This window comes from Equus przewalskii, chromosome 2 (genome assembly GCF_037783145.1).
Source record: "Equus przewalskii isolate Varuska chromosome 2, EquPr2, whole genome shotgun sequence".
Classification (NCBI taxonomy): Eukaryota; Metazoa; Chordata; class Mammalia; order Perissodactyla; family Equidae; genus Equus; species Equus przewalskii.
In genome coordinates, this window is record NC_091832.1 from 118,932,931 (window position 1) to 118,947,199 (window position 14,269).

Genomic DNA, 14,269 nt, shown 5'->3' on the forward strand with positions numbered 1-14,269 from the left:
GGGTGAGAAGACTCCCTCAGGAGGCAGGTCTAAGAACAGAGGGGATAACGAGACTGGTGAGCAGGTGGAGTAAGAGGAGGCTACTCTGAGCAGTGCGAACAGCATGTAAAAAGCTCAAGGTAATGGCATCAGAACTATCAAATAATAACAAATAAAACCTCTACACTGAAAATTACAAGATATTGCTGAGAGTAATTAGAGAAGACCTAAATAGCTGAGAATATTATGTTCATGGATTTTAAGACTCAACATTGTTTATATGTTCATTTTCTCCAAATTGATGTAAAGATTCCAAGCTTTACCAAAAATCCCAGCAGGCTTTTTTTTTTTTTTTTAAAGAAATTGATAATCCAATTAAAAAATTTATAGGGAAATACAATGGATCTAGCAGAGTCAAAACAAACTGGAAAATGAAAAATGAAATTGGAAGACAAACTACCTAATTTCAAGACTTACTATAAAAGCAACAGTAACTAAACAAATACATTAATGGAATAAACCAGAGAATTCAGAAATAGACTCATCCATATGCATCAAGTGATTTTCAGCTGAGGTGCCAAGTCAATTCAATGAGAAGAAAGGTTTTTAAATAAATGGTGCCCAAATGACTGTATATTCTCAAAACCTACTTAGCCCTATTTGTGAATATGGATTTCAGGTGGATTGCAGACCTAAACGTAAAAAGCTAGAACTGTAAGTTTCTATAAGAAAACATGGAAAGAATCTTCATAACCTTAGGGTAGGTAAGGCTTTATTAGAGAGGACACAGAAAATATTAACCATAAAAGAAAGAAAAGACAAATTAGCCTTTGTGAAAATTAAGACATTCATTATGAAAATGAGTAGGTAAGCCACAGACTGTGAAAAAGATTCTCTCTCTATATATCTGACAAAGGGCTCATATCCAGAATATACAAAGAACTCTTATAAATCAATAATAAAAAGTCCAAATGACCTAATTTTAAAAATGCACAAAAGACTTGAAAAGACACTTTATAAATCATACTTAACGTCAATAGTCATCAGAGAAATAAAAATTAAAACCACAATGAGATGCCATTTCACATCCACCAGAATGGTTAAAATAAAAATATCAACTGACAATATCAAATAGCGAGGGTGTGGAGAAGTGGAACTTTCACACGTTGCTGGTGGGAATATTAAATGGTACAACCACTTTGGAAAATTGTTTGGCAACTGACATTCATTTAGCCAATGACCCAGCAATTCTACTACTAGGTATTTATCTAAGAGAAATGAACACACGTGTCTACAAAAAGACTTGTACAAGCATATTCATAGGCCTTATTTGTAATATCCTCAAAGTGGAAACAACCCAAATACATACCAACAGGAGAAGGGATAAACACCTTCTGATCTATTTATATAATGGAATACTTCTTAGGAATAAGAAGAAACTATTGATACACATAACAATGTGGATATTTCTTAAAAAATACTACGTTGAACAAAAGATGCCAGACACAAAGGCTACATACTAAATGATGTCATTTATATGAAGGAAAAAAATAGGCAAAGCAATGTAGGGTGATAGAAATCAGAGAGTGGTTGCCTTTGGGATGGGGGAGACTGGACAGAAAGGGACAGCCTGATGGAAATATTCTATTTCTTATTCCTGGTGGTGGTTGCATGGGTGTAAACAGTTAGCAAAACTTCTCAAACTGAACACTTAAAATCTGTTATTTTACTGTCTATAACTCATACCTCAATTAGACCAAAAAGAACCAGGAAAGAGGAGCACGGTGTGTTTATAGGTGCAGATGACTAAAACACTCAGGGCTGGGGGTTCATTCTTTACTTAACCCCCCTACCCTCCCTAAGTTATTCCTGTAATTTAATCCACAGTGATGAAAGAGTTATTTATTAAAGACCTTTATCCTCATGACAAGTGTCAGATAGGGGTTGAAAACATCAAAATCGATGAAACACATCTTATCTCAAGTGGAATGGCCTAGGACATGTAAAAGTTAAACACTTAGCAGCATGTGAGAAGGGACACGCCCTCCATCTTTAAACACTGGCTGGTGGGAGCCGGCGAACGTCGGCAGGGAGGAGCATTCAAATCAGGTTCCAAATCCTGTGCTCCTCCCACATCCAATGGGTACTCGTAAGATTTACCAAAATAAAAAAAAAAAGACTGATGTCTGAACAACAAATTCTGTGACCACACCTTCTATTATGATATAAAGAACTTAACTCATTCATTAATCTTTCTCTTCTAGATGATTCACCTCCACAGGCAAGGCACTGTGTCTCTTGCAATTCATTTTTGTATCCTTAGAAGAATCTACGCCAAGGTCTTGAAAATAATGGATCCTCCATCATTATTTATATGCTTAGGTTAATTAATCAATGTATTTACTGATTAGTTAGAATTTATGTCCAAATTACATGTTCCCATAACGGGAAATTTACTTCAATTATTTTATAATGTCTTCAATATAAAATGTTTGAACCAGCAGTGATCTCATTTGGTAATCCATGGGAAATACATTTAAAAGGAGTGTAAGGAATGATATGCAAGTCCATCTCACCCCAGCTGAAAAATTTAACTATCCTGTAATTACCTGACTAGATTTTTAAAAAAACTACAGAAAAAGTACAATTGTTAAAAGTATAAAAAACAAACAACCCCACTGAGTCTAGCTTTGTCTCCATTTGGGTATCTAATGATCACAGAGGTTGCAGGCACACTGTTTTGAACGGGACGCCACACTGGCCCGATCAGAGAAGCTGTTACCCCAGTGACGGAGCTCCACTGTGAGCGTTACTCCGCAGGCGGCTGCGACTCCGGGGACTCTGCACACCCAGCGGCCCTTTCATCGCGCACTCTAAGAGCATCCGTGACGCTGTGCAGGCAGCCTCTCTTCCGAGATCTCCCCGCGGCTTTCCTTCCCGCGCCAACAGGTTCAAGACGGCGAGTGCTGTTTCCTCGCTCCGCCAAGAGCCTCCTGATGCCGCGGGGCTTTCATCACCACGTCGGCGGCAGGACACCACACGCGACCGCTTCTAAATGGGGACCCCCACAATCATGTTGTTTTTGGGAGAGCAGCTCTCCGGCTCCATGGATATCACCTGAACGGAGTAGCCACGCTCCTCTGCAGCTCTCGCTCGATCCAGGTCCACCAGGCACATGCACTGCTTTCCTGAAACACAGGAGGGGGACCGGTGGTTCATTGGCGGGGGCGAGGACGCGCAGAACGCTGTCTGCCCCAAGGCCTGTCCACTCTCTGTTTAATTCTGGATCAGTGAGCAGAGAAGAGGACTACAGATAGGTGACATTTCACAGATATGTTTCTACTACTAATTTAAAGAACATTAACCTTTTAAATGTATTTATAAATAAATCTCGAATAAACACTACATTTTCTATTTTCCACTTTGGTTAAAAATCCATTTAAAGACCTTTTCTTTTCATGCCCTATGAAAATGAAACATTATCTATAATATGGTAAAAACAGTCTGTCTTGAGGAATATCTCAAATAACACGCAAACAAGGGGACACCTGAGAGAGGCGTTACATCTGCACTGGAGTTTTCAGGACATTAAAGAAATGAGGAATGGAAAATATTTGAGAAAATCCTCAATTGTGTGCTGATCATTTCAAGCAGATGTGTATGTTGAGTGTAACATAATTTGAATTTTCAGAGCTGCTGCACCCCTATGAAATACCGGTTTTCAATTGTCTTTGTGATCTTTGGAAAACAAAAGAGGAAGCCTGACTGGCAAGCAGGGCAGGTAATTTGTGTTCCTTTGGCGAACACAAACTTCTGTTTCAGCAGCAGCTCGGGGAAAAAATGATTTGGGGTTGAATATAGTCAAAGCTATGGGTTACCTTTACACTTTCAATTTCTTTAAATTCAATATATGGACCTCTTCATCCTCTTGGAAAAAGGTTACTGACTATGCAGAACTTCATTCATTCCATACTTTCCTCAGTAATTATAATAATGCCGAAACATTATTTTTAAATTATTTACTTGAATGACAGCAGAAACTGCTAAACTAACACAGCTTCAGAAGTGAAGACAGCATAGTCCTCACAGAAAACCAGTGGAAGGTGAAACCAGTCGGTAAGAACTGGCAAGGAAATTCAGATTTAAAATATTTTATACATTTTCCTTAAAAGGTCTCATGACAAAAAGGATAAAATGTGTTAGAAATGACATAAAAAGAGACGTCTAGAATCCCATGTAGGCTAAATCACCCCTCTTCATCAACAGCCCTATGGCTGACATTCTTTTTTTTCCTTAAAATGTTGTTCTTCCTTTAAAACATCTGTAAATCCCCCCGTCTACTTTTCAATTTAAATGAAACATTCTCTGTCAGAACAGGATGCTCTACATTCATCAGCACCACCCGGATGTACACTGCAGCTCATTTGCTCTTGGCGTTGATCCCAGTCAAGTTTCCCTTTTCCATGATACAGAAGAATCTCATGTTTTTACATGTTGAAGAAGTGTCTTTATAACTGAAATTCAGTTGTTGGCAGTCCACGTTTTGGGGCTTGGAAGCTCCCTAAATGTTCACAGACAAAAGTGCCCTGTGCACGTACAGATGCAGACATGTGATGGGGTCTGTGACTTTGAACTGACCTTCCCTCTCTTCCTGAAGTGACCATGCCAAATGCTGCTCCTCCTCCTCAACTCTGGCTGCTTCCCGTCCAGCCACTCCCTTCTGGTTTGATGCCCAAAACATCAACCATGTGCACGCCATCCACCACCCCAATTATGTCTTCACTGCGTCTAATGGAGTTATAGCAAACGTAATTTGATAACCAAATGTAGCTTATGCCTTAATATACATTCACTGTACATTCCAACGTACATTTGACTAACTCCAAGTTGGGAACTGGAACAGGAGGAGGAAGAGGGAAAGAGAGAGAGGTTGCATGCAGGAAAGAGCAAGCTTTTTCATGCCCCAGAGTGTGAAAAGGGAAGGAAATCACTTGTGCCTTCAGCCTCAGGTCTCAAATGCCTCTCCAACTGTGGGTATCCTGTGATGCCGACTTTGATTTTAGAGTTAAAAGATAACTATTTCTCATGCAACATGGTCCCTGAGTGCAAGCTATTTACTACATCTGCTGTCCTGCCCAAGAAACAGCAATCTGATCCAGTACACCATGGTGGTCTCAATGTGTGGCTTTCCTAAATAATTTTAAAGATTAGTTTTGACTCCACTCAATCATCTTAAGCCCTAATTTGGAACCTAACCTCCCAGTGATGTGACTTCATCATGGAGGGCATCGCAAAAGCAGATCAGTGCTTCACATCTGAGATCAAATAACTTGGGTTCATAGTGCAGCTCCAGCACCCACCAGCTGAAGGATCCTGGGCAAGCTTTTGTCCCAATTCTCTCACGTGGAAAATGTCAATAATAGCACATGCCCATATGTATTTTATGAGAATTTACTGAGAGAATAGGTGGAGGGCATTTAGCTCAGTGCTTAAATGTGCAATAGCCATTAGCTGCTATTATCCTTCTAAATGTGATTTCCTTTTCCAAAGCAAAGTCTTGGATAAATTCATTACTTTACCTTGAAATGCTGTTGTAGGCCTTCTAATTTAGGTAATGTTTAATATTACAAATGTCAAATAAATTGGTCTATGATTAATAATATACAACTATATTTTTTTCCGAGAAAGAAAATATTATCATCCTTATCAATTTTTTAATGCATCAATTTTGGCATGCGTAGTTGATTTTTCCATCTTTATTACTTTTTTTCCACGGTTTTTTGATAGATCCTTCAGTTTGTTTACAACAGTAAGAAAGAGATTTAACATAATTCTACTCAACGTACAATCACTGAAAATGTATTTAAAAGTACTAACATGAGAATCGAATAAAATGTTACAGTTACAAAGCACTTTTCACTATGGATTAAGTTTTCTGGGAAGAACAAGCTTCACTTTCCTGTTGACAAGCGGAGCAGTTTTTCCCACACAGAGTCGGTGCCATCATTCCTAGGCACCCTGTATGTGATCTGATCAACAGCTGCTCCGGGAAAACACATACCTATGAGCCTTCGTTGGGGTGGAAGCTGGACAGCTGTTTGATCTGCAAATCTGCACAGAATCATGTGTTCCTAAAAGAAAAAGCAATAGAATGTGGGTTTATTTAATCTTCTGCTTCAAAATTGTAAAAGTAACACAAACGACTTCATTTTTCTGGAGTTCTACATTGTTTTATTGAACAAAGTGCTGCACAAATAGTACTTCTGGAAGCAGCAGACTTCCAGGCAATGGTTCTCAGGAACATTTTTCCCTTCAAGCGGACTGCTTGTCAGCTGCAGTTCTTAAGAGCAGATGCATGGTGGACCCTCATGGCCATGAACCAGTTGCTTTTAGCAGAAATGTGGCTATGATTTGTGATTATAATATGTTAAAGTAAAAGGCCTAAAATTCACTTATATTTTTCCTTTAATAAAACTTGGATCTCAGGAACATGGCTCCAAGAAGACATTCTCAGTGGCTTTCCTCCCACTACTGGAGCAAAGGGAAGGGCTGTAGGACATCAGTCTGTGGCGTCTGCTCTCTAGGAACGCAGCACAGTGCTGGCGGCTCCTTTGCTGGTCCTGACTCTCACTTCGCTCAGCCCCTTTAGAAAGGAGCTGGCTCTCTCCCTCTGCCCTCACTCCAAAAGGATGCAAGAGATGTACCTATTTCTGCTTTAAGACAAACCATAAAGAGGACCTGAGAGAATCGGGGGAAGGTTATTGCTTCTGCTTAACAATTTTAGGAAAGACTGAATTAATGAAAGAAGCATAGGCTTTAAAGGGACAGAGCTGATGGGTCTGCCTGGCACTCTCGATTGATGGTGGGGTGAAGCGGGGGTGCCTGCAAGGCCCCCGGGCCAGCTGTTCACCCCGACAGCTGCGGTCTCCAGCGAGCGCACCATCTCACCTGTCAGCTTAGCAAAGGGGCTGAATTCAGACTCCCCACTTGTCCCTTGTCTTCTGTACACTCAATTTGAGCCTCTATTTGTTAATAAGGTAACTGAAGTAATTGAAGTGATTGTGTGAGGCTGGTTCTTTTTGAAGGGTTACCATTGTCTCAACTTTTATGCGTTTTAGAAAAAGCACTTTGAGGCTCACTATAAAATTTAGTGGCAATGGGGAGGATACTAATAAACTAGTGCAAATGAATAGCTTTTATTAAGCTCTGTGAACTGGCATCCACAAAGGGGCAGAAGAAGAATTTAGAACTATATAATTTGAAGAAAAGGGAAGCAGCAGCATGCCCTTCGTCCTCAGGGTGTTTGAACATTAAGAGTCACTTTAAGTAAGGCCATGTCAGGAAGCACGACCTCAGGCCAGGGTCATTCCTCTGTCTGCTAGGTCTCACCCTATCCATTGCTATCACTCGTGTGGGTGTCCACCCAGTAGGAGTTAAGTTCTGAAAGGGGAGGGCACATAGTGGGTACTCAGGAAAGGTCTGCTGCTGGATTGAACTGTGTAGAAAAATGCTTCCAAAGACCCTCCAGATATTTGGGCACTGAGTCCATGAGGTCCTGCCTGCCAGGCCCCCGCCGTGGTTAAGGAATATGAGACACCATCCTTAACCATCCCCAAGAGGTTAAATAAGACTTCTCCACAGAGCGTTCACACCTGAGACTCTTGAAAGGGCTGGTGGCCGTGGAAGGAAGAGGAGGCAAGGATGAACTGGGGTGCCGGGGGTTCCTGCTCTCTGGAAGAGCCGCCTCTTCTGACTCTAAAATTTTGCATTCTTCCCCAGCCAGTGAGGCTGCGGCACCCTCCCTCCTCACGGCGTTTCCTTGTTCTGAGAGTTTGCTTTATCCAGCATCACTCAAGGCGGGGTTAAAAACAAGGGTCTAGTTTTTGTTTTTGCTTATTTTTCAATTCATTTTCTACTTTATTGGCAGGGCCTTGTGAGAGAAAGGTGAGGTATTTTGAATCGTATGAAAATAAAGTTCCTGGGGTCCTAATGTTTCCCCAAAAACTTTATAGTTCCCTAGGATATGAAAACTTTAAATCCAGCAGGCAAAGATGAGAACGGCTCTGGATGAAGCATGAACACTGAGGTTTCTCTCCTCTCCATGGGCGTCTGCGCTTGGAAGGGTGAGGACAGGTGAGGGTGGGAGACAACTGGAGGTGGGCGTGTAACAGTTATAAAGGAGAGGTAAAGGGGACAGAGGTGCCAAGGTGGCAGAAATGGACATTTCTAGGCCACTGTCCCTCACTATTTCATGTTGGAAGGAAAAGACGGTAAAACTCCCAGAAGCTGGGGCTGGTGTATAGAACGAGACTCCATTTTTAGAGAGCCTGTGTGGAATGAACTGCACTGAGAATCCAAACTAATTTATCAGCTTTAATGGCACTGCCTGTGCCTTTCTCTCAAAGAGGACCATCTCTTAGACTGCACTGTGTCACGTTACCGATCAGTGGGTTAGCAGCGATGTGCAGAAAGCTGGAAACCGCCCTGCTCAGGTTGGTGACGAACGCTGTGCAAGTTCTGACTCCTGTTGGGAGACGATTCTCTGCAGGTCTCGTGTTTCTTTGAGTCTTGCGAACAGAGGCACTGCCCTTGTTCCAGACTAGGGGTTGGCAAACTATGGCCCGCAGGCCAAATCCAGCCTCTGGTCTGTGTTAGTATGGCTCGAAAGTTAAGAAAGTTTTTTACGTTTTTGAAGGCTTGAAAACCAACAACAACGACAAGGACAGTGTAGAAGACGTGCGGGATTTGTAAGCTGCCAGCACAGCCTAAAATGCGTACTACCTTCCTTTGACAGAAAAAGTCACCTCTGTTCCGATGACCTTTTCAAAGGCGTTTGCAGAGTCAACGGCCTTGGAAGCTACATGCAGTCTCCCTCTGGAGCAAGGGCAGGCGCGCGTACTTAAAGACGAAATCTAAACATCTGGGTTTCCTGAGCTCAGGTCCCCTCTCCTGCAATGCCACTCACAGTGTATGTAGCGTCACCTGCCCTTTTGTGCTGCCTCTGGGAACCAGGCCTCAGGGAGTCAGTGCCAAAATGATGGTCTGGCTACTCCTCCTGTGCCAGCAGCTGTCTTTGTCTCTGACTCAGGGGCCATTCATCTTCTGCAGGCATCCATGGAACTGTGGCAGGCTGTCACTTGCAATAGGGTGGATCTCAGACCCTTCTCAAATCCTGTCAACCACTTGAAGATTAATATTTATTTGGCAAAAAAAATCCATAATAGATGTTCATGAGTGATTCAATTATTAACTATCAGTTATATACTCCATTGGAAAAAGTCTAGTAGGAAGACATCTAGATCTTTTTAAGGTTACCTTATATGACAAAGTTTTCTTGAACTGCTCACTGAAATAGAAAAGAAAAAGGAATTAGTCATCATTTTAAATATTAAAGATTAAGGGCAGAAATAGTCTTGAAGAAACTAAATTGTAAAAGATATGTATTTTATCTAAAGAGCATATAACGTTATTCTGAACTAGAAACTGTGCCAGTTTGAAACGTCTTTATAAAAAGACAAAAGCATACTGCCAGTACGTCATTAGTTTTCAAGAATTTCTTTCAAATCTTGTTCACACTATTAGAGAAGCACAGCATTATTTTTTCTTCCTGGCTTGGGCACACAGACTCAGGCACTTTAAGACGCAGGGTTTATTGTTTTGCAGGTGTAGTGAGGCCAAGAGGTCAGGAGACGGCTGCCGTTGAAAAGATGGCTTGTCCCTCACAGCTCCCAAGATGGGGTGTGCCCCACCACACAGGGGCGTGTGGGGAAGCACCAGTGGTCAGAAGGCCGAGGGAGTGGGGGATGCGGGTAGGAGCCTTTATGATAGGTTCCGTGGGAAGGTAAGGCAAGGCAAGGAGAGCAAGCTCAGGACTGGTCAGTTTAAATGTCAGCGGGCTCTGGGGTACAAGGGCTGCCCGAGTTGCCTGGCACCTGGCCCTGGGGTGATTTGGGCAGGGGATGGTGACCAGGAGTGGTCCTCCAATGACAAAGGGGGCATACGCCAGTAATCTACAGAGATGTAAGAAAGCTGACTGACATTAAACTGAGACTTTAAAATCAGTTATGTGAGACTGCAGTTGAACTCACATTAGCATTCTTAAGAATCTTTATAGTGCTAGACTTACAGATTTCTCGATGGGTTGTAAAATATACATTTTATCCGTGTGAATTTGGAATAAAATGAAATTTCAACTATTGACTAAGCCTCAGATTACATTTTATTTTTTGCTTTTCCATAGTTCCTTTGGTTTTCTCTCAACTAGTTGCAAATTGTAGTAAAGAACAAAACAATGAAAGACAAAGAATAAGAAGGCTATTATTTGCACTTTATTTTAAATTAGCTAGGAGCTTTTAAGCATAAATTCTAATAGAAATTTCCTAAGATTACAGTGATCAGCATGAGTGTCAACAACTAGGAACCAGAGCGAAGCATCACCCAGGCCGGGAGACGCCCTCCAGCAGGCGAGCTAAGGGTGAGAAGGAGGTCTCCCTCTTGCTCGGGAGCTCAGATTAAACACCACCACCCACGGGCAGAGGTTAAAAACACCAGTGCTCCTACTGTAACTAGCAACAGCTCACAGTTGTTGAGTCCTTTACACACATCACTCACTTCTCACGAAAACCTAGAGGCAGTTGCTATTATTATCCCCGTTTTGTAGATTAGAACATGTTGGCAGAAAGAGTTTAAGTAGATTGCCTGAGGTGAAATAACTTATAAAAGAAGGAGAAGCCAACGTTGGCCCCCAGGCGGGATACGTCCAGGCCCTAAGCTCTAACCCCTACACCTCCTGCCTTTCGGAGGTGAGGACTTCCATTTAGAAGTCCACAGAGAAGGGCTGAGGTTGTCAGATGACTCCTAGATAGACTTGCTTCTAAGTTTCAAGCAAGAGCTGGATCCAGGGGAAACATTCAGGGCAGACATAGAGGAGATCCTCTCTTCCATATGTAAGTTATAAACAACACTTGCCATTGTGCAAAGAGGAAATGAGCTCAAAACCGAGATCTCATTGCCACTTCACATTAAACGAGTTTTGTGTGTTGATGTAATCCCCATACCGGTACCTTAGGTAGAAGACTAAATTTCACCTTTTTGGAAAGCTAAATTTTGAGGTGTTCTGGACGAAACCGTAACAGCAAGGGCATGTGACGAAGGAAGCCCGGGTTTTGATGCAGTGCTCAATCACCATGTCCGTTGCCACTCCGCAAGCATGCAATGCTACCTGCAAAACAAAACCGGCACTCAGCACCGCATTCTTTCTCAACTGACAGCACCACTTAGCCGCCTTTCTCTTTTCACTTTCTGCGAGGACTGATCCTCAGGAGATTTCAAGTCACCAGAAGAGTATTCCACATAGTTTCAATGGTTCTTTTTTGGACGCACCAAAGGACTAGTTAGCTATTTATATTAATTAAGAAAATTAAGCAAGGTTGAAAGATTACAAATGGAACAGTGCAAACGAAGCAATGGAATTCAATGGAAAATCTGACATGATGTTAAATATGGAAAATTAAGATGTATATGTCTAAACAAGTGCTCTTGTTGCTTATAAATTTAGTCCAGTTGTAGCACGTGGCAAGAACATGAGACTGAAATCATAATTTCTGGTCTAAAACTCTAGTTGGCTGTGGGATCTGGGGCCACTTAAAATTTAACTTCTTTGGGCCTCAGCCTCCTCAGCTATAAACCAGGTGAACAATACTGACATATCACAACACTGTTGCAACGATTAAATACAAATGTCTTTGACAACACATTTTCAAATGCTGCATGAATATAATGTAATCAGTGTTGTAGAAAACTGATCAAATTATATTTATGTAGCACCTTTTCATATTTATAAAATAACAGTTCTTAACATTACATGACAAATGCATGAACTACTTTCAATGGGTTTATTTATAAAGGAAGGATATGAGTTGGAGTCATGACAAGGGCTTCAATTATTCATGAAAAGAAAAATAGCTCTAAAAATGATTTTAAAATGTTTTCAAAACAAATTCCTTAATTATATCTATACTGTATTACAACCTAAAGTAGACAATTGTGAAAATTATTAGGCTGAATAAAGCAAAATAGGACGCTATGAAAGAAAATCAGATGTGGGGCTCTTGAAAGATGAAACATTTTGTCAGAAAACACTCCCTTTTTCTTCATTTTGTTCTGCACAGCCGCAGGCTGTATTGAGTTGCAACCGCCCTTTCTGGGGACAGGTCCTCAACTTGAGGGAAGGGAGAGGCTTTCTGGGTGAAGAGAAGGAGATTTTCTGGAAATTTCTGGATGTGAAAAAACAAAGGTGTATTGGGAAGAGGAGAGCAAGATCTCTGCTCTCAACCCTCCTCCTGGATTCCCCCCTCCTTCCACACTTACATCACCTCCACAGAGGTCAATAAGCCCTACGGTTGATTTGCAACCTACAGCATAAACAAAGGGTTAATATCCCTATTATATAACAAGCTCCTAAAAATAAAGAAAAAGCCCAATAATCTAATAGTAAAATGGGCAAGAAATTTGGGCAATTCACAAACAAAACTATGCAAATAAGCCTTAAACCAAGTTGTTCAATACTGCTCAAAATAAGAGAAATAAGTATTTAAACTCCATTAAGATACTACTTGTCACCTATTAGAGTGGCAAACATCCTAACATTTGGTGGCAGTCTGTGGGCTGGGCTGTGGGGACGCAGACACTGTCATGTGTTGCTGGTGGGAACAGAAACATCATGACCCTGAGGAGGAGGAATTCAGCAATATCCAGCAAAATTATGCGTGATTTGTGACCTCACTTCTAAAAATTTCTTCAAGGGATACATTGGCAAAAATATAAAAAGATTTATGAGGCAATATGTGAAATAGCCACCAAATGGAAACAGGCCAACTTGCCACTGACAGAGGAAACAAACACAGCGGAGGAATAAACAGGGGAGCACTCTGCAGCTCTTAAAAGGAATGGGGACTCTCTCTACACATGACCATGGGAGATATTATTAAATGAAACATAATGCCAAAAAATTCTCAACCTATTTTCAGTAATCATTGTTGGGGTTGTGTCTTTAGGGCTCTAATGGGCATACTGTGAGATAAAACAAGAAATACGCTACTGTCATCAGGAAACAGATTTTTTTTTAGCATAGGAGAAAGAAGAGAGAGAGAGATGAGATAGATGAGTGAGGATAAGTTAAAATCCCATAGTCCCAAATTTAAATTGGAAGTATCAGGATGAACCCATGATGATTTTGTTAAAAAGAAAGTACTGCCTAGCTCAGAGCACTGAAAAGCCTAGAAGCAAAGACTGACCCAGTAGCGACGACCATCCCGAGTACCCAGACTGTGGTAATCTAAAGAGCATTTTCCTTTAAAAGAGTTAGAGCTCCATGGAGAAACAGCTGATGCCAGACTCGAGGCAGGAAAGGCACAGATGAGCTGGACATCTTGTTACAATGAAAGCACGGACGCCATCAAATACTACTGAAGCTGCCTCAGAAAGACTCAGGAGTCAAGCTGGAGAGGTTCCCACCTGACAGAGATGGGACTATCTGAGCATCAGTAAGAATAATAACTGCAATGGATTGAAGTATTTCAAAGAGTAAGCTGATGAGTCAATAATCATATTGAAAAAACCTAACTGGTCACTTTTGGTAGAAAATCAACTCACTTTGAAAACTGGAAAATATAGGACAAGAACCAAGTTTTATGCGGCCCTTCCTATGTGACCTGACCCTCAGAATAACCAAGCAGTTGACAGAGGAAAGTAAATGAAGCCAGAATGATACAATTAGAAGAATACCATCATTTTGCAATCCCTATTGAAATAAGGGAGCTGAGGCAATGATCACAAATGCAGCCAACATCACATGAGAGATGGCCAGACATGGCGCCTGCTGCTGGAGCACACCACCCCCACGATGCAGTTACCCCAAAGTGAGCCTGATGGGAGTGTGCCTCTACAGTCTTGATCTAACTACCAATTTCTGGGCAATATGGGGAAAATGGTGACACCTGGAACAACACTGGGGGGTGCAATCAACAAAATTCACAGTCTGGGAAAGTCGGAAGGAGAAATGACATGGTGACGTAGACAAACTGCAAGGAACAAAAGAGGCAGGGAGGGTGTGGTCACACAACGATCCCCTAAGGACGTCCACGTCCTAATCCCTGGAACCTGTCAGCATGGCGAAAAGGATTCCTGCAGCTGTGACTGAGGTTAGGGACCTGAGAATAGCACCATTATTCTGGATTCATAGTGGGCTCAATCTAATCACTCGAGGCCTTAAAAGTAGAGGACTTTCTCA

General features: G+C 41.6%; 1 protein-coding gene across 2 annotated transcripts in view; it reads right to left on the reverse strand.

The window, feature by feature from the left end:
* Positions 1-734: 734 nt before the first annotated feature.
* Positions 735-14,269, reverse strand: part of GSTCD (glutathione S-transferase C-terminal domain containing) — a 130,852-nt gene continuing 117,317 nt past the window's right edge. Inside the window, exons 9-12 of one of the 2 annotated variants that reach the window (XR_011537825.1) lie at positions 11,067-11,200; positions 8,420-9,325; positions 6,041-6,110; positions 735-3,167 (exon numbers count right to left, since the gene is read on the reverse strand). Coding sequence is in view for 1 of the 2 variants with exons in the window: in XM_070611814.1 (XP_070467915.1) it covers positions 3,031-3,167; positions 6,041-6,110; positions 9,295-9,325; positions 11,067-11,200 (372 nt within the window). In the remaining variant the exon portion in view is untranslated. The remainder of the gene's footprint in view (positions 3,168-6,040; positions 6,111-8,419; positions 9,326-11,066; positions 11,201-14,269) is intronic. The other variant, XM_070611814.1, reaches the window with a different exon arrangement.